Source organism: Tyto alba, unplaced genomic scaffold, assembly GCF_018691265.1.
Source record: "Tyto alba isolate M040663 unplaced genomic scaffold, T.alba_DEE_v4.0 Super-Scaffold_45, whole genome shotgun sequence".
NCBI lineage: Eukaryota > Metazoa > Chordata > Aves > Strigiformes > Tytonidae > Tyto > Tyto alba.
In genome coordinates, this window is record NW_024881321.1 from 35562686 (window position 1) to 35585624 (window position 22939).

The 22939-nt window shown below is 42.9% G+C and overlaps 1 protein-coding gene across 2 annotated transcripts in view; it reads left to right on the top strand.

The window, feature by feature from the left end:
- The window catches only part of COL4A2 (collagen type IV alpha 2 chain), a 148833-nt gene that overhangs the window by 120992 nt on the left and 4902 nt on the right, over positions 1-22939 (top strand). For both annotated transcript variants that reach the window (XM_042806020.1, XM_032997068.2), the window contains 20 exons: positions 1095-1202; positions 3488-3709; positions 5624-5785; positions 6389-6559; positions 7687-7830; positions 9014-9139; positions 9484-9665; positions 11100-11163; positions 11531-11605; positions 12218-12325; positions 13298-13405; positions 14698-14769; positions 15170-15295; positions 17329-17445; positions 19027-19188; positions 19324-19422; positions 20126-20272; positions 20876-20992; positions 21846-22037; positions 22384-22670. In XM_042806020.1, the coding sequence (XP_042661954.1) occupies positions 1095-1202; positions 3488-3709; positions 5624-5785; positions 6389-6559; positions 7687-7830; positions 9014-9139; positions 9484-9665; positions 11100-11163; positions 11531-11605; positions 12218-12325; positions 13298-13405; positions 14698-14769; positions 15170-15295; positions 17329-17445; positions 19027-19188; positions 19324-19422; positions 20126-20272; positions 20876-20992; positions 21846-22037; positions 22384-22670 (2789 nt within the window). The remainder of the gene's footprint in view (positions 1-1094; positions 1203-3487; positions 3710-5623; positions 5786-6388; positions 6560-7686; positions 7831-9013; positions 9140-9483; positions 9666-11099; positions 11164-11530; positions 11606-12217; positions 12326-13297; positions 13406-14697; positions 14770-15169; positions 15296-17328; positions 17446-19026; positions 19189-19323; positions 19423-20125; positions 20273-20875; positions 20993-21845; positions 22038-22383; positions 22671-22939) is intronic.

Consider the following 22939-nt stretch of genomic DNA (forward strand, 5'->3'; position numbering starts at 1 on the left):
ATAAGTATCAACATTCAGGTGATATTTTCCTTGGTTTGTCATAGTTAGAGGTCGAGAGAAACTTGCTTTCAGTGTAATAAATAAATGAGTTGTAATTCATGGTGATGCTAAGCAACAACACTTAAAATGTTAAAGCATGTTGTTGACCTTCAAGCCTGACTTAAAGGGTTTGAGGAGTTGGGGAGGGTAGGGAAACAAAGAATTCACAAGTATTATTTTCAAAGAGCTTTACCAAAAAATCTTAATCTTGGAATAAAAGGAATTAATGAGATTCATGTAATAAAACTGTTGCATGAAAAAAAAAAAAAAAAAAGGTATAATTTTATAAACTTCACAAAAGAATCCTACAAAATGCTTGGAGATTGAGATGTTAAGAAACAGTAATATTTGTCCTTACCCAAATGTCAAATACTACATCACAAGGAAGCAAGGTCTCATTTTACCAGTTGGGAGATAACTCAGTATGAGCATGAGTTCAGTGCCAGAGGAAGGCATTTCATGGCACAGCCCTCCTTTTACTTCTGAAGCTATAGACCTGTGCTGCTACAAATATAGTAAGTAGGCTAGTTAATTTGTATCCAGTTTCTAGGATGATTAGATCTAACCTTTAGTCTTACATTTCTGTTTTGTGATTTTCTAAACCAGTCTGTTCTTGTTCTGAGATCGGTTTAGCAAGGAAGGAAAAAATTTGTTCTTCCTACAGCATCTCACTTGTGCTGATTTCTGTTGAGCATTCTTCTTTCACATTGCCTTTTGACCTTAAGCTAAGAGCCTTAATTTACAAAATGCTAAAATTCTCCAAAAGTCTGTGACACTAATTGTTTTCACCCTAGTAGTCTCCATATCATTAGTCTTTAAATCGGGTTAATCCTTGTTTGTAAGAGCACTGAGCCGAGATTTTTGGTCCATGTCTTGGGATCTTGAGTACTGCTAAAGAGCTACAGTGTAGTCCCATTAAATTTTAAAAAAAGTTTCACCTTTGCATCTGGAAACACATTGTGATGATATTTACCACTATATTTTCTTACATTATATGCACATTTCTGTCTTGTTTGTTCAGATCACACTTTCTTACTTTCTTTTATATAATTTAGGTGCAAAAGGTGCAAGAGGATTCCCAGGTGATCCTGGTCCAGTGGGATACCCAGGGCTAAATGGTACACGAGGTGATCCAGGTCGGGAAGGATTTCCAGGTCCTCCAGGTATCTTGAAATAATTAGTCGTTCTTTACATGCTTTTGACCTCCTTACTACAGTCACTGAAACACAAAAACTTGGTTCCAGGTACATTTTCACTTATCTTCCCTTCCACATTCAAATAATAAACTATTATAAAAAACTGATACTTTTCAAATCTAAAAGGATTTCCTGCAACTACTATAATGATGACAAGCAACATAGATGCCAACCTTTTAAAATCTGTTATATAGTGCAAAATTATAAATGTGACAGTAAAAATTTATGAAGTTCACATAGAAATAAAGAAATTCAACAACAAGATATTTCAGACTCCAAATGGCATATACTCAGAATGATGATGCAGAAATGAAGAAAATACTAATATTAGTATTTCTATTTAACTGTTTCCAGCATCAGTATAAATTATACTGGATATATCATATTTTATTCTAGTCTGTAACAAGTACAGATTAAATCCCAGGGCTTCTGTATCTCTCCAGAGGTTCCAGGATGTCCAAGACACATCAATTAGTTGCGTGTATAGTTGATCTGTTTGTAGATAGTAAGTCAGACTAACCCAAAATAGTGCCACTGCACACACTTATAAGCTGCAGTGGATATGTGCATGGATATCAGTCAGTCCAGCAAGTGTTACTGCCAGAAACTACCACTTCTCTGTGGTTGACCAGGTTAATTTGGCCCGAGAAACAGGCACTGAGTTTTTTCTGTAGCACAATTCTGAAACCATTGATGCAACTTGATTTAGGAGCTCTTTAGAAATTCTTTCCATCTGTCTGCTTTCCAAGTCCTAAATCCTCACTGATACCAAAGTGCTACAAACCTCCCCAGATCCAGTGCCCAGGTGCTGCTTTACCCTAAGGCAGCACACGACCTGAAGGTATTTTCTAGGGTCATCTACAGCATCTGTAGTAGAAAAAGAGAAAGCATAAGAAGAGTTGATGCAACTTCTGGTCAACAGACAAGGGATACATCATAAAGCATGTCTCTGTGCAGCATAGGGCAGGACCGTGAACCTGTATTTCCCCTACTAAACTCTGCGGAGTGCTCTAAATGCTAAATTAGGGCTCCCATATCATATGGCTCCCAGGCCACAGGGTGGTCAGAACTCAGACCAATTTTCTGCAGTCTTCCATACTGTCTTTTACCAGTTCTTGAACTTAACTTCCAGTCCAGGTCCAGTTTCCCAGTCCACAAGAAGCCTTTCCCCTGTCATTTGTGGTAATGGGGGCTTGTGCCCTCCCAGTCATTCACCTCCAGAGTGGAGGACAGGGACGGTGGCAATCCTTAATCAAGAGCGTGAAGCAACTGGCACTGGCCCTTCAAGATGTGTGGGGAACAGCAACAGCAACGATCCATCTGGACGACTCCCCCAGGTCTGCCCATTTGTCCTGGCTGGGGCTGGCCTAGCGCTCCCGTTGGTCTGGCAGCGGGAGGAGCTGCAGCCCCCTGAGACCCCAGGGGCTCCCCAGGTCCCAGTGCCCTCACCTGTGTGCGGGGGCGGGGGGAGCACAGCTGGAGGGCTGGGCCCCGATTGGCCGATATCCCCTGTCACGTGACATTGCACTCACCATATAAAGGCAGGAGTGGGCCAGGAGGGGCTCTCACTTCTGGGGGTGTGGCTGTGGGGCCTTTGTGTTGGGGATCGCTGGCCGGGAGGTGAGCAGCTGTATTGTACATTACCTGCTGATCCTGCTGTCAGCGTGTTGTTCTGTCACTGTTATTAAACTGTTTTTATCTCAACCCGCGAGTCTCCTTTTGCCCCTCTGATTCCCTCCCTGTTCCCGAGTGTGTGTGGGGGGTGGGTGAGCGGCTGCGGGGTGTTTTGCTAATGAGTAGGCTCAAACGACATCACCAGTTTATCCATATGCATTCCCTCATTTATCTTTTCTAATTTGAATCCCCGGTGCATATCAAACCAGGTTTTTGTGTACAGGAACTGTTTTTTGCCCTTACGGAAGAAGATGTTTATAAAATGCTGCAATAGCCATTGCAAAACAGCTGCACAGAAGTAACTGTGCTTGGAGCTTGGGATCTTTTATCACCCAGGCACTAGGTATCCTGAGGGGGTCACTTCTAAGTTCTGCTGATTTTCATGTTTGGCCAAATGTTTTTATAAATGCTATGTGGATTAAAAACATTTATGTAACACTTTGTTTGATTCTACAGGTTTCTGCTAAGAACTAGGGGAAACTACAATCATATAAAAGGCATTAGGATGGTGCATTTAGGATTTGAACTCCAACATTTGTATTGAACCCTGTGATGCCTAGTGTCTGTTTTATTTATAGGTTTTACTGGGCCCAGAGGAGACAGGGGCCCAAATGGTCTACCTGGACTGCAGGGACACCCAGGCCTTACAGGAAAATCCGGTGCTCCGGGAGCAACAGGACTGAAGGGCTTTCCTGGTGATGTTTTAGGAGCAGCAGCAGGTTCCCAAGGGGATGCTGGGTTCCCTGGCTTCCCGGGGTTGAAAGGCATGCCAGGAGATCAAGGAGTACCAGGAAGTAGAGGTAACAGCTACTTCAAGGGAAGAGATCTTTGAGTAAGAGTGTGATATAAATGTAGCCAAATTACAGAGATATAAGAGTAGTAAGAGATCATGTTAGGATGTGTTGGAGGTATGGATGACCCCAACATCAAATCCCAGTGCCTGATGATCTCCCATCCCTTCCCCATCTACCTCAACTGTTACCAGTATGCCTGTTTCCTCCCAAAGCCTCCTGGAGATCCACTGCTTATGACCAGCACTCCTTCCCATTGCACTGCATGAAATCAGCTACACTAGGATAACAGAGATTTTACTCATCTTTGCTGTGTTCAGATGTACTGTTAGTTTTTCCCACTGTAGTTGAGGGAGTGGTGATGTAGTTATTATCCTGACTTTTCACTTACATACTGCATACTGAGATTGTTTCCTATGCCAGAAGATGTTTGGGTAATACACGGCTTTGCAGAATAGCACATCTAGTGCAGAATTTGTACATTTTAACTAAGACGACATAGTGTTTAGTAAATGTTAATAAGCCATTTTACCTGGTCAGTCTTTGGGCACTCAGAAACAGGAAAAAGATAACACTGTACACTTATGAATAACTTTAGAGTGTTCGTTTTATTTCATTATTTCACATAGCTTAAAAAACACACCAAACTCCCTGTATAAAACAGACAAAGCCATAGTTTCTACAAAACTTGACTTTATCACTCTGAATTCTGTGGATGACTTTCAAAAGCACATGTGGGAATTAAGCATCTCCTGCTACGCAGTCTCAGTAGCATTTGGACACATGGTTAAATTTCGGACTGCCAATTCTCCCTTTGCCCTATGGTGGAAGTGAGAAAGGAGTAGTAATTGTGTGATTAGCTCAATACAAGGAGGTGTATCACAGGAACCTGTTTTGGAGACTCTTCTAATGATTTTCAATACAAATAAGTAGAGAAAAGAAAAGCATCATCTTACATGAGTTATTTGAGGTGAGGAGATCTGGTTTCACCTTCAGTAGAGCCCCATAGCGAGGGAAGGGGATGCAGATAACTCTGTAGCACTTGTCAAGTTTGAGAAAAGGCAGGAAACATCACTAATATATCTGAAAAGGGGAAGAAAATCAAGGTAAAACATAGATTGAAAAGGAAAAAAAAAAAAAGTGTGACTTTGTACCTTCTTTCTAAGCATTTCTATAGAACTAAGTTTTCAGTAATAATAGAAATTAGGTACAGTGAAAAGAAAATGCATTACTGGTTTGTCCTTGATTTATTTTACAGTTCTGACAGAATGGCTCAAATAAAATCATTAATTTTTGTACGAGTCAATTTTTTTTTTTGTTTTATGTGAAGTGGCTAGTGATCCTTTCATATCATCTGTACCACTTAAACTACTAGCCCCTCAGAATAGAGAGCTAAAGCCTGTACTCTGTTGTTGAGAAAACTCACCTTTTGTGACCTCAGTTATAAAGCACACTTAACTACAGTCAAGCCAATGGACCTAGACTGACATAAAGCCTGAATAAAGAAAAGTGATCCACTTGGCCTGGATTTTAAGTGCCATGTACTTTTGAGGCCTTGTGTGCTGCTGCTTCTCCAATCTGAATGCAAAGCAGGAATTACCTTATAAATCCTGACGCCCCATTTGCTCTTACATCATAGAGATGTACATTTTCACCCACTGCATTAAGTCATGTATAACCAATGCCTTTTTGATTAGGAATTTGCATGAATCTTACAGATTCATACAGAGCCAGTCAACCTTTCCAATGCAAATATTGAAATCAGTACTGGTAATGTCAATTATTTTAATTTGCTTTTCCTGTTTTCACTGAATTTTCAGAGGAAAAACATATCCTGAAATACTAGTGCATACACAGAAGTGATATGTAATAATCACTTGTCTAGATATTTATGCTCTCTAATGCATGATTATGGAATTTTAGGAGCAGATGGAAACCCAGGTTTGCCAGGACCCAAAGGAGATCCAGGGCCGCAAGGTCTCCCTGGTTTGATGGGATTGCCAGGAACACCAGGAACACGTGGATTCCCAGGGCCACCAGGAAACCCTGGGCCAGATGGCAGGCCTGGCTCTCAAGGACCTGATGGTGAGGAAGTACTGCTGTCCTGTGTCACTCCTCCTGCCAGGTCTCTGTGGCAGGGCAACCATATGGTTTCCACAGTGGAAAGTTAAGCTTGGGGTGGTGACACATGTCGGGCTTTAATTCCCAGCCAGGGAAATGACAGTAACAGTGCAGACACTGTGATTGCAAATTGTGCTGGTATCACAGGTGGGAAGTAGGAGTGATGATGGTCCTCACTGGCAGAGCTGCTGCTTTTCCTTCTACAGCCACCTACCAAGCCAGGTCAGAGCTTGCTGGTGGCAAACTGGAAGAAGGGAGAAACCAAATAGGAGGAGTCTTATAGAAAAGGGCTTAATTCTTAAATTAAAGAGGAGAGAAAGGTCCTGTTGGACGTGGGTACAGAACCAAGCTGGTAGGGAGACTGGTTTGCATTGATGAGCTGCTTTGTCTTTATAATAATTTCTGCAGCTCTTTCCAAAAAAAAAAAAAAAAAACACAACCTAATTTTCCCCCCTGAACATGAAACCAGTAAGATAGCAGGTTTCTCCCTCTTGAGCTACCCTGTGTGAAATCATCATGCATGTCCAAATGCTTTTTAATCTCCCTGTTTTCATCTTCATATGGCAGGTCCACCTGGTGCTAGGGGAGAAGTTGGTGAGCAAGGTTTTCCTGGCCCAGTGGGCCTGAAAGGTCTGTTGGGTGACAAAGGTGAAACAGGTAACCCAGGATTACAAGGAATACCTGGCGTGACTGGTCCCCCTGGCATAAGCGGAATGGATGGCTTTCCAGGAGATAAAGGTGAGCTCTGGACAGCTGCTTTGAAAAAAGTAATGTTGCTTAAAGCCGTTCTGTGCTGAGATGAACAGAACACATTCTCTGCTGGGCTACCTCTGTTTAAAACAGAAGAATTAGGGTCATGTGCCTAATATATTCCAGAATTACTGTCAGTTTTCCCCTGTGCTGTGCCTGGCAAAATGCCAGCTTGTGACTTGCAGCCCTATTTAGAAGGGCAAGGGTTGTTTTATTTCTCCTTTTAAAAAATATACAGCATTTACTCTTTCGTCTCTCCAAAAGTCTTTCCCTTGTCACAGTCCCACTGGCTCTCAGCAAAATTAAAGACATGTTTCCCCAAACCTTTGCCTTAAAGGTTTTTAAAGCTGGCAGTTGTGTACTGAGCAGTGCCAGACACAAGACCTCGATGTTGACTTTTACCAGGATACTAATCTTACGTTTAGAGAAGGTGAGATTCTCACTTGCCAGCCACGAAAACTCTATGTATAATGCAGGTTGTCTACATCACAAAGGCAGTCTCAACAGGACTCAACTCCATGTGAAGCCAAGTTAAACACAAAGTGGGAGTGCATGCCTAAAAGTGCACGTTGCAATTTTATCAGTTGGAAAAATAGGGCTTTTTTTCATGGGACAGCTGTAGAGTACTGATCAGCTCCCACTTGAGAGGAATGGAGATCTCTTTGTTAGCATGACCCATGTAAAACAGCTTCCTCTTGTTTAGAAAAGAAGAGTATGGGAACTTTTGGTAAGAAAGGGCCAGCCGGTCCTAGACCCATGATTTGTATCTCTACATGTAGAAGTACAGGCTGACTAAAAACCTTGCATGGAACTAGGTACCTTTCTCTAGCTTATCTAGGAGAGGGGTTGAACTGATCTTTCAGAAGACACTAAGTTCTGGTCATCTCTACAATATCTCCTCTTGGCCAGTTGAGGCAGTTCAGTGTACCCCTGCTCTTCTTTCCCTCTCAGAGAGCTTGGGTGCCTGATGTAGAGCTGCAGATTGCCCAAGGCATCCAAAAATATGCTGCACTGAAGCTTTCCTACTGTTTTAGTCAAGCACTGCTGGTTTACATTTACTTAGTTTGCAGAAATCTGAGTGAGGTAACAGTTCTCTTCCCCTTCTTTCTTTAAAGGCTCAAGAGGTTCACCTGGCATTGATGGTTTCAAAGGCATGACAGGACTAAAAGGAAGACCAGGCATAAAGGGAGTCAAAGGAGAATTTGGCCTGTTTGGAGCTCGAGGCGATAAAGGCTCACAGGGTGCACGCGGCTTTAAAGGTATTCACTTATGGCTGGTATCAGTGTGTTTGCTTTTCACATCTGGAGAACTATTTTACAAGGACACAATGTCAAAGAAGACACATTTTTCACATGGTAAATTTAGCTCAGACATTCTTCCACCTATTTCACACATGGGCCTCCAGCCGAGGGGCCTGGATTTTAGGCTCAGGGAAAGGTTACTTCTTTGTGAATCTTTACATGTTTAAGGTTGGAGACAAACATCTCATTATTCAGCTGAGCTCAGATAGTGGCACCTCTGGTCATGTGCAGAACTCAACAGAGCCTTTTCCCGGGAAGCATAAGGTGTTCAGGGGAAAAGATCCAGATTTTTCTGCAGTTGAACTGTAAAGGCACTGAAATATTCAGAAAACCAGGCAATTAAGTGGTTAAAATTAAGCAGCATCAGTTGATACCATCACCAGTGAAGTGAAAACTGTAACTCAGTCCTCTTTTCTTTGCATAGAATTATCTTTAAATAAATGCTTTACTACAAGACCAAAATGTTCCTTCAAGTGACCCTGGGACAGGTACTTAAGAAAAACTGGTCTGCAATTCAAAGGCTGCAAAACAGTGTTCCCAGTAACTCAGGGGAGGTCTGAGCAAAAGGCAAGTGTGAAAACAGCCCCTGCAAAGAAGTGTAAGGCAGTGCATGATCATAGGAGACAACCCTGGGTGGCTGGCTAGTGTCTGCATCCCACAAAGAACTAAAGACAGTCATACAGTCTATTTGGATCCTTTCTTTAGGATATTATTTAGTGTTGTCACCAATAACCTTCAAATCAAGAAAAGGAACAAAATAACTGGTAGCAAATCCAAACATTTTCTTTCACTCAAGGCTTTTTGACTGAGAGTTTCCTTTTCACTACTTTTCCATGCTTCCTCCGGTGTGCTTTTTGTTTTTATAAACACATTGATCTGCTGAGAGGTAAAGTATCTATCACAGAGGGGTCTGGGTCCAGCTCCCCAGGATTGTATGTACAAAAGTTTAACTCAGTTTTAATGTTTTCTTATGCTTGACTGTTCTGCTGACACGGGTAACTTTTTATGCAAGTGGATTTTCCATAGCTTGTGCAAGATTATCTATTAATCTTTTTCTGCTAAATTCACTTCTCTGTTCACTTTTTCCAACACAGTGCCTCTCCCTAGCTTTTTGAACATGGTTGGGTTTTTTACCCTTTAGGTGACCGTGGGGATCAAGGCCCCCCAGGAGAACCCCCAAAGCTCAAGCCCAGCATGATGATGGAAGTTAAAGGTGAAAAAGGAGATGCCGGAGAAAGGGGCACGAAGGGATTCTTTGGCTTAAAAGGTCAGTCGGTGGTCACAGCAAAACAAAGCAAAACAGTGTCGTTTCTCAGTTACCATATTAAATATGCCCCGCTCACTGTACCACTGCGCTTCAGCCCCCCCAGCACAGTCTCTGACAGCAAAAACTGAGCTCCTGGCTGCATTTCACAGAGCCACCCCTGGGGAAAGCTTTGCAGGGTTTCGTCGCGCGTGTGTGCTGCCCGTTTGTAACCGCACGTCATGGTGCCATGTTTCAGGAAGGTCACCAGCAGGAAAACTTCTTCCACACAGGAAACTGCGCATCAGCCTTCCCTCCCAGCTTTAGTAGTTTAAGTCTTCCTTATTTTGCTTCTTCCCTGCCTGCAGGTAGCAAGGGAATGCCAGGCGTTCCCGGAAAGACAGGAACTCCAGGGTCTCCTGGGCATCCCAGCTACGTGGCCGGCGTGAAAGGGGACATCGGCGCGAAAGGGCTGACAGGTCTGAAAGGGTATCCTGGTCCAGCCGGCTCTCCTGGCATCAGAGGCTTCCCTGGCAGCACAGGGGTCAGGGTGAGTTCCTGCCCATGAGGGAATAAGGGTGTCCTTGTATTGGCATTCAGCTTCTCTAGGGAGTGGTGCTCACCCCGTGACATCATGCTGAGCAGCTACAGTGCAAAGATAAAAATGCAATAAAAATTGAATAAATAGATCAAATATTTCTGCTTGATCCCTCCAGTGTTCATTAAGCAGAGTCCTTTCTTTTCTCATTGAGAGACATCCAGATTTCACGTGCCAGCTTTTTGCCAATGAGGACTCAGACAGTTCATTCTAGGTCCTTGGTCCTGTTGCCATAGGTGTTGCTAAAAATTTTTCTCACTGCTGGGCTTACTCTTCCCTTTCTCTCAGGACTGATGGTAGCACTGCCAAAAATTACTCACTGTCACTCATCTAACAGTAAAAGAGTCTAAGAATCTCAGCTCCGTGTAATTCACCGTGATTCGCTTTGGCTGCAAAATAAGTTGCACTGGAAGAAGTAAACTCTTACAAAAGGCCTGACAGTAGACTCAGACATCATTTATTTAAGACAGCCAAAACCAGTTTTCCTCTCTCAGGTAGCTTTGCCCTTAGATTTCAGCAGGACTGTTCCCCAACCAAGGACTGCAGGAGTGTTGTGGTTTAACCCCAGCTGGCAACTAAGCACCACGCAGCCACTTGCTCACACCCCCCGCAGCAGGATGGGGGAAGAGAATTGGAAGGGTAAAAGTGAGAAAACTCATGGGTTGAGATAAGAACAGTTTAATAATTGGAAGAGGTGGAGGGGAAGGAAAAAAAAAATATAATAATTGATAATATTTTAGTGAAAATTAAAATAACAGAGAGAAATAAAACCCAAGAAAGACAAGTGATGCAAATGAAAACAACTGCTTACCACCAACCGACTGATGCCCAGCCAGTCCCTGAGCAGTGGCTTCCCGGCCAACCTTCACCCTAGTTTATTGCTGAGCATGATGCCGTACGGTCTGGGATGTCCCTTTGGTCAGGGGGGGCAGCTGTCCCAGCTGTGCCCCCTCCCAACCCCTCGTGCACCCCCAGCCTGCTCGCTGCTGGGGGGGTGAGAGGCAGAAAAGGTTTCAGCAACAGCTGAAACATCCCTGTGTTATCAACACTGTTTTCAGCACAAATCTACAACATAGCCCCATATGAGCTACTATGAAGAAAATTAACTCCATCTTAGCCAAAACCAGCACAAGGACACACTTGTATATACATATGTGTAGTAGGATGTTCTCAATTTCAAACATAAGTCTTTGCAAACATAACTTGTCCCTTGGTTTATACTGGTTTGGTTTAACTAATTACAGCCAAATGACTATAAACTACTATGGAAACTCAAAAACTGTACATTTAATAGTCTTTTTTTCAATATTTCCAAACAGTACTGCTTGGAGGGTTGAATAAATCCTCATCCTCATTAACCAATAACTGTTTTCAATCATACGATAGGGAGAAAAGGGTACTCCAGGAATTTCAGGCCATTTTGGTACTCCTGGCTCGTATGGTGAAATAGGTGAGTTAGTTCTCTTATCTGAGCACTCTTTGTATTCATTACACATCAAATGCTCAACATTAATTTCTGAAGAGTCTTAGGGGGCCTTCGCTCTTAAAAGTCTAAATAATCTTACATAATGATATTGTAGATGTGGGAGGCTGTGGAAAGGTTAATACTGTTAGTTTCATGCGATGTGTACTGTCCATGGATAAATCCATCCATGGCAGGGAGGGAAGATGTTCTAGAGACTTTATGTTTTTCTTTCTTTAATTTATACCTCTTTTATTACTTAATTTTGCCTTGGAAGCTGCAATTCCTTTGAAACAACAGGAAATACTGTTTAAATTAAAGCCTTTTCACTCTTGTTCATTTTTGCTTGAAACAGGTGAGCGGGGAGATACTATAAACTTACCAGGAATGCCAGGCCTTAAAGGAGAAGTTGGTGTGCCAGGCTTAACAGGTATTAATTTCACAGTTCCTCTGGATGTATTACTTTTCACATAAGAAAGTCCACAGAGGAAGGGAAGGGGAGCTTACCATGGGCTTTTGATGGCTGTTGAACATGTGCCCTCGTGACAGCTCCTGAAGAGGTTCCTCTTTTCTTTATTGAAATGAGTATGTGCTACATTTACCTCTTCAGCTGAAAGTGCAGTTATAGCAGTAAACATCACTCACATGCAACTCCAGTAAACATTTCTATATAAATTTTTGCCATTGATGACCAAAGGAGAAATATCAGGCTGTGATTATGGAAGATGGGATAGCAGAGTCAGGTCAATTTTGGATTGGGTTGGTTAGGTAATGTATTAAAATTTCCCTGCACATGAAGCACGCTTGAACATCAGTGTCTTATTCCACATAATTTGGAGAGTACCTTTAAAAACAAATTTAATGATGGTTTGGCCAGCATGCTATAGACACCTATTCATTCTCCCAGATTATGCAAGCACTAGAAAAAAGTCTTTAAGTGGCAAGATCGGGACCCATTCAGTAGCCAACTTCACATTATTCTTGTTACCTTGGGGTTGTATAGAGATTACTAAAAGAATATGCTGGTTTTGTGGTTTTCCAGGCACAAGAGGAGGCTCAGGACAAAAAGGTGAAGGCGGTGATCCCGGTCTCCCTGGCATTGAAGGCCTCAAGGGCACACAGGGTGTCCCTGGCTCTGTGGGACAGCAAGGTAAAATATTCTTTTTAACGCTCAAAAGAATAAAACTGTTTCAGAAGAGGAAAAAAAAATCTCTTTTCCCTCAAAAGAAAGTTATTAAATTTTTTAATACATTGATCATTCTGTAAGTTGGTAAAGAGCAGTGAAAATGATGCGGAACTCATGGTAGAACTTACTAAGAGGAAATTTCAAAAGCCTAACTCTGCTTCATAGTAGTTTTACCACTCTTATAGGGATCACATGTCCAGTCAAAGTGTTGTATTGCTGGCATACTCAGGTATGCTAATGCTGCCTCAATACTACAAAGAGGTGGGCTTCTCAATGCTTTTTTCTGCTGTAAATGAAGTCAATATCCCCCAGGACCCAGGTACTCAGGAGCCTTTGAGCCAGGCTTGTTGGCCAACTGTCCAAGAGTACTGGGGAATTGAAGACAGGTTTGGCTCTGGCTGGATCATAAACTTAGGGCTTAAGAACACGTCTTATTGAGGGAGGATCATGAAAATGCTCTTTCAGAACACTTCCTCCACATTTCTCGTATAATTACAGGGCTTGAAAAGTCCAGCCAAGACTGGAGCAGTTTCGGTTGGTACCTCATGGGGAAACAGTCCTTGACCAATCAGCTTTCCTGTCGGAAAGGCAAAACAGATGTGGTGGAAGAGGAAACTAAGATGCACATAAATTAAATTACTTACTGTAACTAGCAACAGAAGTAAAATTTTCACTTTAATAGGAGGAGCCCACTGTATTTCTGAGGCTGTCAGAAACGTGAAGCTCGTAATGGATTGTTCTGTTACACCTTGCCTCTCCTACCTTTGCTCTCTCTAGTTTTCTTCCACTTGGATGAGCAGTGCAGTGTCCTAAAATGACATTAGGAAGGGAAAGCCTTTGTTCTGCTACCTGGGAGAATGAAGGTAGCACAAGTCCATGTATTGGGCTATTGGTTTTAAGGACACTCATGAGCAATGATTCATCATTGTCACGCAGGTTTGCCAGGACTGGTCGGCCCCCCGGGGCAGCAAGGAAGCCCTGGGACATCTGGACTTCAAGGTGAAAAGGGAACTCCTGGCTGGCCTGGCTTACCAGGACAAGCAGGTATTCATACAGCTTCAGCTCTTCAGACATTTCAGTGTGAGCACTTGCATTGTTCCTTTGAGGTGAAGAAGAAGAAAGGGGCTTTTTGCAGTTCAGAGTGGCAGATTTCCTTCTAGTAAACATTTATTTCTCAGGTGCGTTAGGCCCAGGTGCATTAACAAAGACCCACGTGTTGCTTTCTAATTTATGGCTTCTGAAGGACTAGTGTCTACTGAGCTCACTTCAACTCCTGATGACCTCCCTCAACCAGGAAAGCAGTTTCCAGGAAACATTTTCATTCTTCAGGACAGCTAGCAAGAAGGAAAAAAAAAATATTTAAAATGCAAAAAGAGTAGATATATATAGTATTGCAGTATTATAATGTGGCATTAGATAGCAAACAATGTAGTTGTCCTATATCTTCATCAAAAACTGCAAGCTGATCCAATGTCTGGTTTTAAGGATAAATGACTTACGGCTCAAACAGAATTCTGCTGTCAAAATACAGGTGATAGTTTAAAATGAAGCTGTTTTTATCACAGGATACAGAATCTCATTGGTTGCCACCTAATTCCTTAATATATTAAGTAAGCATATTTTTTTTTTTCTGCAGTACAGCCAGAAATTGGCCTACTTTTAGTAAGATTCATCTATCTGAATCTGCATCAGGTCTAAGCTAATATAGTTATGAAGGCTGCTTTTAAGGACAGTGAAGAGAGAGAGAGAGAGACTGATTTTTGTGTAGGTTGAATTGTCCTCCAGAGCTCTGGCTATTGATTAGAGATACCTGTCCAGTTTTAACATCATGCTTAACACTTTGACAGGTACAAACAGTTGGGATAAATTTTATCTGTAACAGCAGCAGCAGAAGCTATTAGACATTTTGTTAGGGTTTTGTTGGCTTTTTTTTTTAATGACAGAGTGAATTTCTTCTGAAGAGAGCTTTGTTATAATCACATTTCCAGCCTACAATTATGCCATAATTTTATTGGTTTGAGGATTTTGAAAAACTAAATGGTTATTAACAAAATTGTGGCAGCAAGACTGGAACTAATGGCATACTACCGAACAGATCAGAGATATTTTTAAAAAAATCTCACAGTGAGTTTATTGGATAATAACAAAATTTGCTGACCGCAAAACCATGGTGTGGTGTATTTCATAAGCAGCTTATTGTAATTAATTATTTTGCATATAATACACAAGATTTTAACACAGAATAGTATTTATTCAAGCATTTGAATTTTTTGCCTAGGAATATATACAGCCTCATAGAAACTATTACGATAATCATGAATGTAATTTTATAACAGGCTTGCCTGGCCTAAGAGGAATCAGTGGACTGCATGGTTTACCAGGCACTAAGGGCTTACCAGGATCACCAGGTAAGTGAGACTCTCATTCTCTCTGTTTGTAGGCACAACATTGTGCTGGCTGAAAGTTTGGTCGGTGAGATCTTTGAAGTGTGACTTTCTTAACTGTGTCATCCAAAGCCCAATGTGGAATTTGCTTCATTATTGTGGGCTCTGGCAAACAACTTCATACGCTATGTGCTGCCACACAGATGGATTAGAACACAACTTCAAATCATAATTTCATTGCTTTTATAAAGTTAAAGCCTCAAAGCCTTTCTTTCCCATTATGAGGAGTTTTTCCAATGAGCCATTACAGACTCACGTATTTAGTAAATCCACGTGCTCTATACATGTCTGTTAGCACGCTGATACGTTGTTATGCGTGGAAACATTTCAGCTTTTGTCTTAATTTTGAACAACCCCACAACAGGTCCAGATGGCTACGGCTCTGCAGGTTTCCCAGGTGCAGTGGGTGACAAAGGAGAAGCGGGAGAGCCAAGCAGAGTGGAAGGCAGCCGAGGACCTCCGGGTCAGAAGGGAGACAGAGGTGTTCCAGGTCTGTATTCCAGAGAATGGGATCTACTTACTATTTGTTTCAGCCAGCCATGGGTGCTATAGATGTCACGAAAACGCAGTACATTGTAGACAGCTGTATAGGAGAGCTCCCCATGTGGGGAAGGTCACTGTTCGGGGTTCGTGCTGCAGCTCAGCCAGCCCTTGCTCAGAAACAGCGATGTGTGTTGCCCAAGGCTGGACAAGGCAGCCCCTCCAGGACAGCCCAGGTCCTTCCCTGTGGTACCAGCATCTTGTAGCACCTGCTGAGCTCAGCACACTGCAAATGCCAGAGGCTACTCTCAGCCATCAGCTCCCAAAATACTTTTAATGAGGCTGCAGTTACACAAACGCTGTGGCTTTTCTTTCTTTCTTTCTCTTTCTCTCTTTCTCTCTTTTCTCTCTTTTCTCTCTTTTCTCTCTTTTCTCTCTTTTCTCTCTTTTCTTTCTTTTCTTTCTTTTCTTTCTTTTCTTTCTCTCTTTCCTCTCTTTCTCTCTTTCTCTCTCTTCCTTTCCTTTCCTTTCCTTTCCTTTCCTTTCCTTTCCTTTCCTTTCCTTTCCTTTCCTTTCCTTTCCTTTCCTTTCCTTTCCTTTCCTTTCCTTTCCTTTCCTTTCCTTTCCTTTCCTTTCCTTTCCTTTCCTTTCCTTTCCTTTCCTTTCCTTTCCTTTCCTTTCCTTTCCTTTCCTTTCCTTTCCTTTCCTTTCCTTTCCTTTCCTTTCCTTCCCTTCCCTTCCCTTCCCTTCCCTTCCCTTCCCTTCCCTTCCCTTCCCTTCCCTTCCCTTCCCTTCCCTTCCCTTCCCTTCCCTTCCCTTCCCTTCCCTTCCCTTCCCTTCCCTTCCCTTCCCTTCCCTTCCCTTCCCTTCCCTTCCCTTCCCTTCCCTTCCCTTCCCTTCCCTTCCCTTCCCTTCCCTTCCCTTCCCTTCCCTTCCCTTCCCTTCCCTTCCCTTCCCTTCCCTTCCCTTCCCTTCCCTTCCCTTCCCTTCCCTTCCCTTCCCTTCCCTTCCCTTCCCTTCCCTTCCCTTCCCTTCCCTTCCCTTCCCTTCCCTTCCCTTCCCTTCCCTCCCTGTGTTCCCATGCACAGAGCTTTACTGGTGCCATCACCTCTGTGCAATGAAAGTGTACAGCCTTCCAGCTCAAACCTACATTGTAGCAGGCTGCACTTACCTCAGTATGGTTCACCACCAGTTCTTCTTCCATCAGGGAGCCACCTGATGTTATGGATGAATCAACTAACTACAGGGTTTTTAAAAAAAGTTTTCCAACATTTTGGCTCTAAGAGGATTAAGGACTGGCATAGATACAAAGCCTTACTGCATTTGTCTACTTGGTTCAATGGCTCATACCTACTGTTTTGTGTTACACTTTGTTGTTATTAACAAAGTTACTAACAAAGATGGCTGTGCCATCTCACACACCATTCACAGATACATAATCAAGCCCTGGAAGAAAGAGCTGTTTCACTTATTCATGTTTGTTTGTCAGAATTAATTTTTTTTTTTTAATTAATAAACAAAAGGGGTTTTGTGGCTTCCTGACAACTTGAATCCACTTAAAAGAATAATCTGTCATTGTTGGACCAGATTTTTGACCATTTAATACTTTTCGTTTATAGATAACTTCTTGGATTCAAACTTCTGGTTTTAACTGACCCCAAAATGACCTAAGTGTCTGTGACCCCTGACTCCACAGGACACAGAAGAACAAAGCTGCTTTCTTGTCTGATTCAATATGCCTAGGATATTTTGAGTACTTCCTATCTTGAAATAATATTTTACCTGGCAGACACAAGATTGTTAGCATTCCACACAGCGAGATGTAATTAGCTATCCAGAGAGCTTTGGCACAGAACAAATATTTGGTTCTTTTAAGAAAAAGCTCCACAACATCATCTGAAAAAATAAAGCAAAAATCAGTAGAAACTGCAGGTGTTTTCCATTTTGAAAATCCCATTCTTTATACTTAGTCTAAGGTGAGTCCTTATAATTGCAATTGTGCATTTTCCTTGCAGTACTCATTATTTCTTCTCTTCTTTTCAGGAGTCCAAGGACCCTTTGGCATTCCTGGGCAGGAAGGATTTCCAGGGCCTCCAGGGATTTCAAATATATCAGGATATCCTGGTGATAAAGGCTCCCCAGGTCTAGATGGAGTGCCAGGTAATTCATGCCTTGTTCCCCTCAGACAACAGTAAAAGATTAAGTACAAGGTTGTGCCCTCAGACAACAATAGAAGATTCAGTACTGGGTTAGCAACAGCAGTCATTGTTATTTCTGTATTGATTCAGTAAAATATCCCTATGAAACGCCAACACTAAAGAGCATAAATAATGTCTGGACAGAACTAATGGTACATAAGATAACAGGGACAGACCTCCTGAAAGCAAAAGGCAGTTCCTCCAGGTTGTCCTGATTTTCATGCACATAACAGATTTAATCATCCAGAATTTTCTTAACTATCAGATGCATTATGCTAATTTACTACTTTAAAATCTGAGGTCTGTGGCAGACTTGCAAGCCTATGGAATATTTTCTTAATCATTTGCAAAATTTTCCTATGTGAAATTACCATGCAAACTAAGTTACATTGGGAAGCATTCGCTCTTCTCTCTAAAAGTCCATGCTATGAGCCTGCCTTTCTCACACATATGAAAGAGCCACTCTGTGTCTCTGTATTTAGAGGCTGATATACCTGTTGCTTATTGGACTGTACAGTCATTTCAAAATGTAGCACCACTGTGAAGAGCTTGTAGCAGAAGTTGCAGGTGACCCACTATTATCTTTATATGATGGATGGCAATTTTTTATGTAAACTTGGCAAAAACTTACAATAGGCAAACCAGCTGAAAACCAACAAAATGCCTAGGTTTCCGAAGGGACAGAGAATGTTGGTTGGCCTGACTCTGCATACTGATTCCCACTCCCCAGGCAATCACTGGATTAAGAAATAAAATTAGAAGCAGTCAGGAGAGTGGGAACAGGAAGAGCATCTCCCAGCCAAAATGGTGAGACAGGCATTGCTCGCTCTTACTTTGCCACGTGCATCTTGCATTCGTATCCACACGTGATCCAGCTTCAACAGGCAGCATGAGAGATGCCCCTCTCAAAACCCTAGTTAGTAAGTCCCTCTCTCCTCCGAAACAAGATCCAAATGTCTTCTTAGGCAGCAGGGGTAACTGAAGAGAAACCTGCCAGGTTTAGCTTCAGGCAATATGTAATTCTGGAAAAAGACGCTCTTCCCATAATTCCCAAGACAGCATGAAGTAGTTATTTATATCCAGATGTTCAACCGAAGCACTTAGATACAAGGAACAGTAAGTCCTTGGCTTATTTACCACCTGGCACTGAGTCAGGTACTCGCTGCGCTCTGATTTCTCTCTGGTTACTTGGAGAATTTTGGGTGAAGCAGAGAGGCACCCAGTGAAGTGGGGCGTTTGATGGGGAAGGAGTAGATCATTGAAGGCTGTATCTCAGCAGGCAGCCCACTTGTGCTGAAATCTTGCACAGATGACACCGTTTTGTGGGAGCTTGATGCTGTTGATTCCTCTGCCACCGCAGCAGAAGGGTATGCCAGCCTGAGAGCAGAAGTGCTGACTAAGTCTATTGGGGAGCTAAGCATTAGTCCCCCGCTTAAATTAAGGAAATAAAACCTGAGGGGATACAATTAGATAGTATTGTTATTTTACCCTGTGCCCAGGTCTTAAGTATAAACAGATTACAACTTGTATGTGCTCTAAACAGGCTATCCAGGACTGCAGGGGCAGCCTGGAATACCAGCTCCACCAGGAAGCAAAGGAGAAAGTGGACAAACAGGTGTGAGTGGACAAATTGGCCCGAAAGGAAGTAGAGGTGATCCTGGCTCAGCAGGGAGACCTGGTGTTCCCGGATACCCTGGACCAAAAGGTAAGGATGGGAAACACTGGTCTTGGCCCCAGGCAGGGGAACCTCCTGTGCTACAGCAGCTTTAGTAACATGACTTTTGCACTTACTCGGTCTGTGTTGAAATGCAGTAATGCCACCTGTCATTTTGCATTAAAGGTCGTAAGGGTGAACAAGGTGTCATCGGTTTTATGGGCACAGTAGGATTTCCAGGTGATTTGGGACCTATCGGACCCAAGGGAGATAGAGGATTAACTGGTGAGTAAGTACAGTCAGATGCACTCCTTTCTAAACAACTCATTCTGCAGCTCCACAGGGTTGGTCTAACTGGCCCTGCTTTGAGCAGGACATTGGGCTAGATGACCTCTGGAGTCCTCTCCAACCTGCATGACTCTGTGTGACCCCTGGCAAATCTCAGTGGACAGATGCCTGAATTTAGCATGAATAGTCAACTTTTTGCCTTTATGAATTTATTTTGTATGAGGTGCTAACTCCAAAATAAGAGCCACTTTTGGGGTTAAAAAAAGGAATTCCTGATCTAAGCTAATCCTCCAGAGTAGACATACTGAATATTTAGAAATATCTTTAAAATACTTCACTCCATCTATACCATCATGTGACTCCCAAAGCCCACAAGAAGATGGTGCCACACCTTGGAAAGCTGTTGGCTGTTGGGGGGGGAACTTCCCAGCTTCCTGTGACATAAATGAGTGAGCAGTAGCACCACTCATTTCCTTCTGCTTATCTGTGTGCTGTCCAAGAGAAGACAATCCTCATACTCACACATGTTCCCCCAGTATAATAAATACAGCTGCTATACCCAAGGTGACAAGTTGCAGACCACAGTCCCTCTCTCACGTATGCAGCCAAGTAACAGCAACGTATCTGTGGATGAAAGCACATTAAGGAAAATACATGGGGATTTTTAAATCAAACCATCTCATCTTGCTTCTAATCACAGGTTTTCAAGGCCCTCCAGGCTCTCCTGGGCTGCCCCCTCTTCCTCCAAGGCTGGTTGCTCAGCAAGGTTCACCAGGTCCCCGTGGAAATATAGGACCTCAAGGAAGCCCAGGAGATACGGGACCTCAGGGTCCACCAGGTGATCCAGGTAAGAATCGCACACTCAGAGTGAAAGCTCAGTTCCCCTTAGAGTGAGGCCACCAGAGCACCACTTTGGCTCTCTTCTACTTTAAATTCCGTAGGTCAGAAGGGAGAGTCAAATTTTGGTCTTTCAAAGCTTGGCTTTCCTCTTCCTCCTAGCATTCAGAAGATAAGCAAAACAGGAGAAAACTTCAGCAGCGCTCTCGTTGCCAAAGCAACATCAGATATGGATCTCACTTAAATCGAGACTGAACATCTTTGGTGGAAATGTGCACATCCTTGTGGGCTGCTATCAGCCCAGGGAACGTAGCATTAGTGGTGCGTGGCCCCAGCGCAGTGCAGCTCTTGCTGCTAGCCTCATCAGAGGTGCGTGGTGGCAGCAAGAGTGAAACATTTGGGTTTTGGGGCTTATGTAGTCTTGATCCCAGCAACCTTTTCCAGTGAAGTCAGTGCTCTTTGCCTGAGCAAGAACCGCAGGGATCTCGCCTTTAGTGTAAATTGGTAAACCTGACAGATAGGACCAAACATGCACAAGTAGAGCACATGTTAACAAAGTGTGTGGCGTGTTGATATCTGCGGTCACTGTGCTTATAACCATTGTTGGTGCAAGGTTTCAGAGGCTCACCTGGAGAGCCAGGACTCCAGGGCAGGGGTGGCATTCCAGCTCCTCCCGGCTCCAGAGGTGAACAAGGAGCAACAGGGTTTCAGGGTCCAGTGGGATTTGAAGGTAAGAGATGTCACACAGCACTTCTTCCCTCTTTCCTGCTTCACTGCCATAAATTGTTCTGTAGTTACTACATCACTGGATGGGGAGGAGGGGTGGGAGTGAGAGTTTCTGTCTTCACAGCTTCTTCACAAGGGACAACTAACTAACTTTTAACAGAGTTATTTTAAGGCAATATTTTCAGAATAAGTTTTGATAGATATAAATGTCAGTCTACTCACGTGAGTGAGTTTGGTTTGATCTGAGTGTATTTTTATATTGGTTTTCACTTAAGTATTTCAGCCTAGTGTTTTACTAACAGTTGCATTCATGGAAATTAATGGTTGGGTAGGTGATATTTGAACAGATGATGTTTAAGGGAACATACTTGTAAAAGAAATACTTGTGTCCTTATCTAATCAAGGAGCAGAATAATTACTATCTTAATTAGCTAAGTGCACAGAGAAAAAGGTATTTGCAGAGCATAGTTTTAACCATATGAAGCAAATGCAAACAATTCAAAAACCATTGGATAATCTTGGACTAAAAAAACATTTTAAAGGAAAAATGTGCTCATCTGTATTGTACAAAGTATGCTCAAATTAATCAGAACATTATATGTGACTTTCCCTGGCTCTGATGGTGAAATACATGATGTTAGAAACCGGGGAGCCTGATCCAGCACCAATCTACTTCAAAAGCAACTCCTATAATCGTAGAACAACAGCTCTTTTAACAGTAGTTTACCATAAGAGGAGGCACCGTGCAATTAAGCTTTGTTCATCAGCAACTTAGCTGGAATATCAGGTAGCATTAGATCATTTCTGGGAGCCCAAACTAAGCTGTATTATTTCTTTCCCCCCCTCTCTCTTCTAAGGTCAGCCAGGCCGCCCCGGTAGCCCTGGGCTGCCAGGCATGCCGGGTCGCAGCGTTAGCATGGGCTACCTGCTGGTGAAGCACAGCCAGTCCGATCAAGAGCCAATGTGCCCAGTTGGCATGAACAAACTCTGGAGTGGATACAGCCTACTGTATTTTGAAGGACAGGAGAAAGCACACAACCAGGATCTAGGTACGTGCAAGTATTGCTGGCAGCAGCCTCTATTTCATCTCTCTGGCTGAAAAGAACAAAAACAAAAAAATAAATAGAACTTAGAGAAAGCTGGGACTTCTGCAGCCAGGCTTAGGAAACACCAAAATGAGAAGATAAAAACTCTATGGCTATGTAGAGTGCCCATGAGAGAGCTCCTGCATGTCACTGATGTTGTTCAAGGGGACCTGTAAAGCCAATGAAACATTCTGGAGTCTGCAGGGTTTTACTGGCATGTGCTTGGGAAGGAGCAGGAAACCGAAAACATGCATTGTCTTCTGTAAGATTCATTGCCGTCATTTCTTTTTGTTTTCTTGTTTTTTAACAGGGCTGGCCGGCTCATGTTTGTCTCGTTTTAGTACTATGCCATTCCTCTACTGTAACCCTGGAGATATTTGTTATTACGCAAATCGAAATGATAAATCCTACTGGCTCTCCACTACAGCACCTCTCCCAATGATGCCTGTGGCAGAAGGAGACATCAGGCCGTATATCAGTCGCTGCTCGGTTTGTGAGGCCCCAGCTGTGGCAATTGCTGTCCATAGCCAAGAAGCTTCTATTCCTCACTGCCCTGAAGGCTGGCGCAGTTTGTGGATCGGATATTCCTTCCTTATGGTATTTGTTCTCCAGTGTCACATTTTTTTGTGTGGCGCTGTGTTTTAAGTTTCAGTCTTAAATACTAGGAAGGCTGCCATGTTTTAGAGCCAGCAACACCAAAACCATGCATCATACTGGGCAACCAGGGAACTACAAATCTAGTTTCTAGAAAGCAGAAGAGGAGAAACAAAATTTCTGTGAATTGCAGAGAAAATTGCCTCTTGTCAAAATAGCATCTGGAGTCCTTACTTTATGTACAAAGTAGTGCTTTAGAGCAGAACACAGGG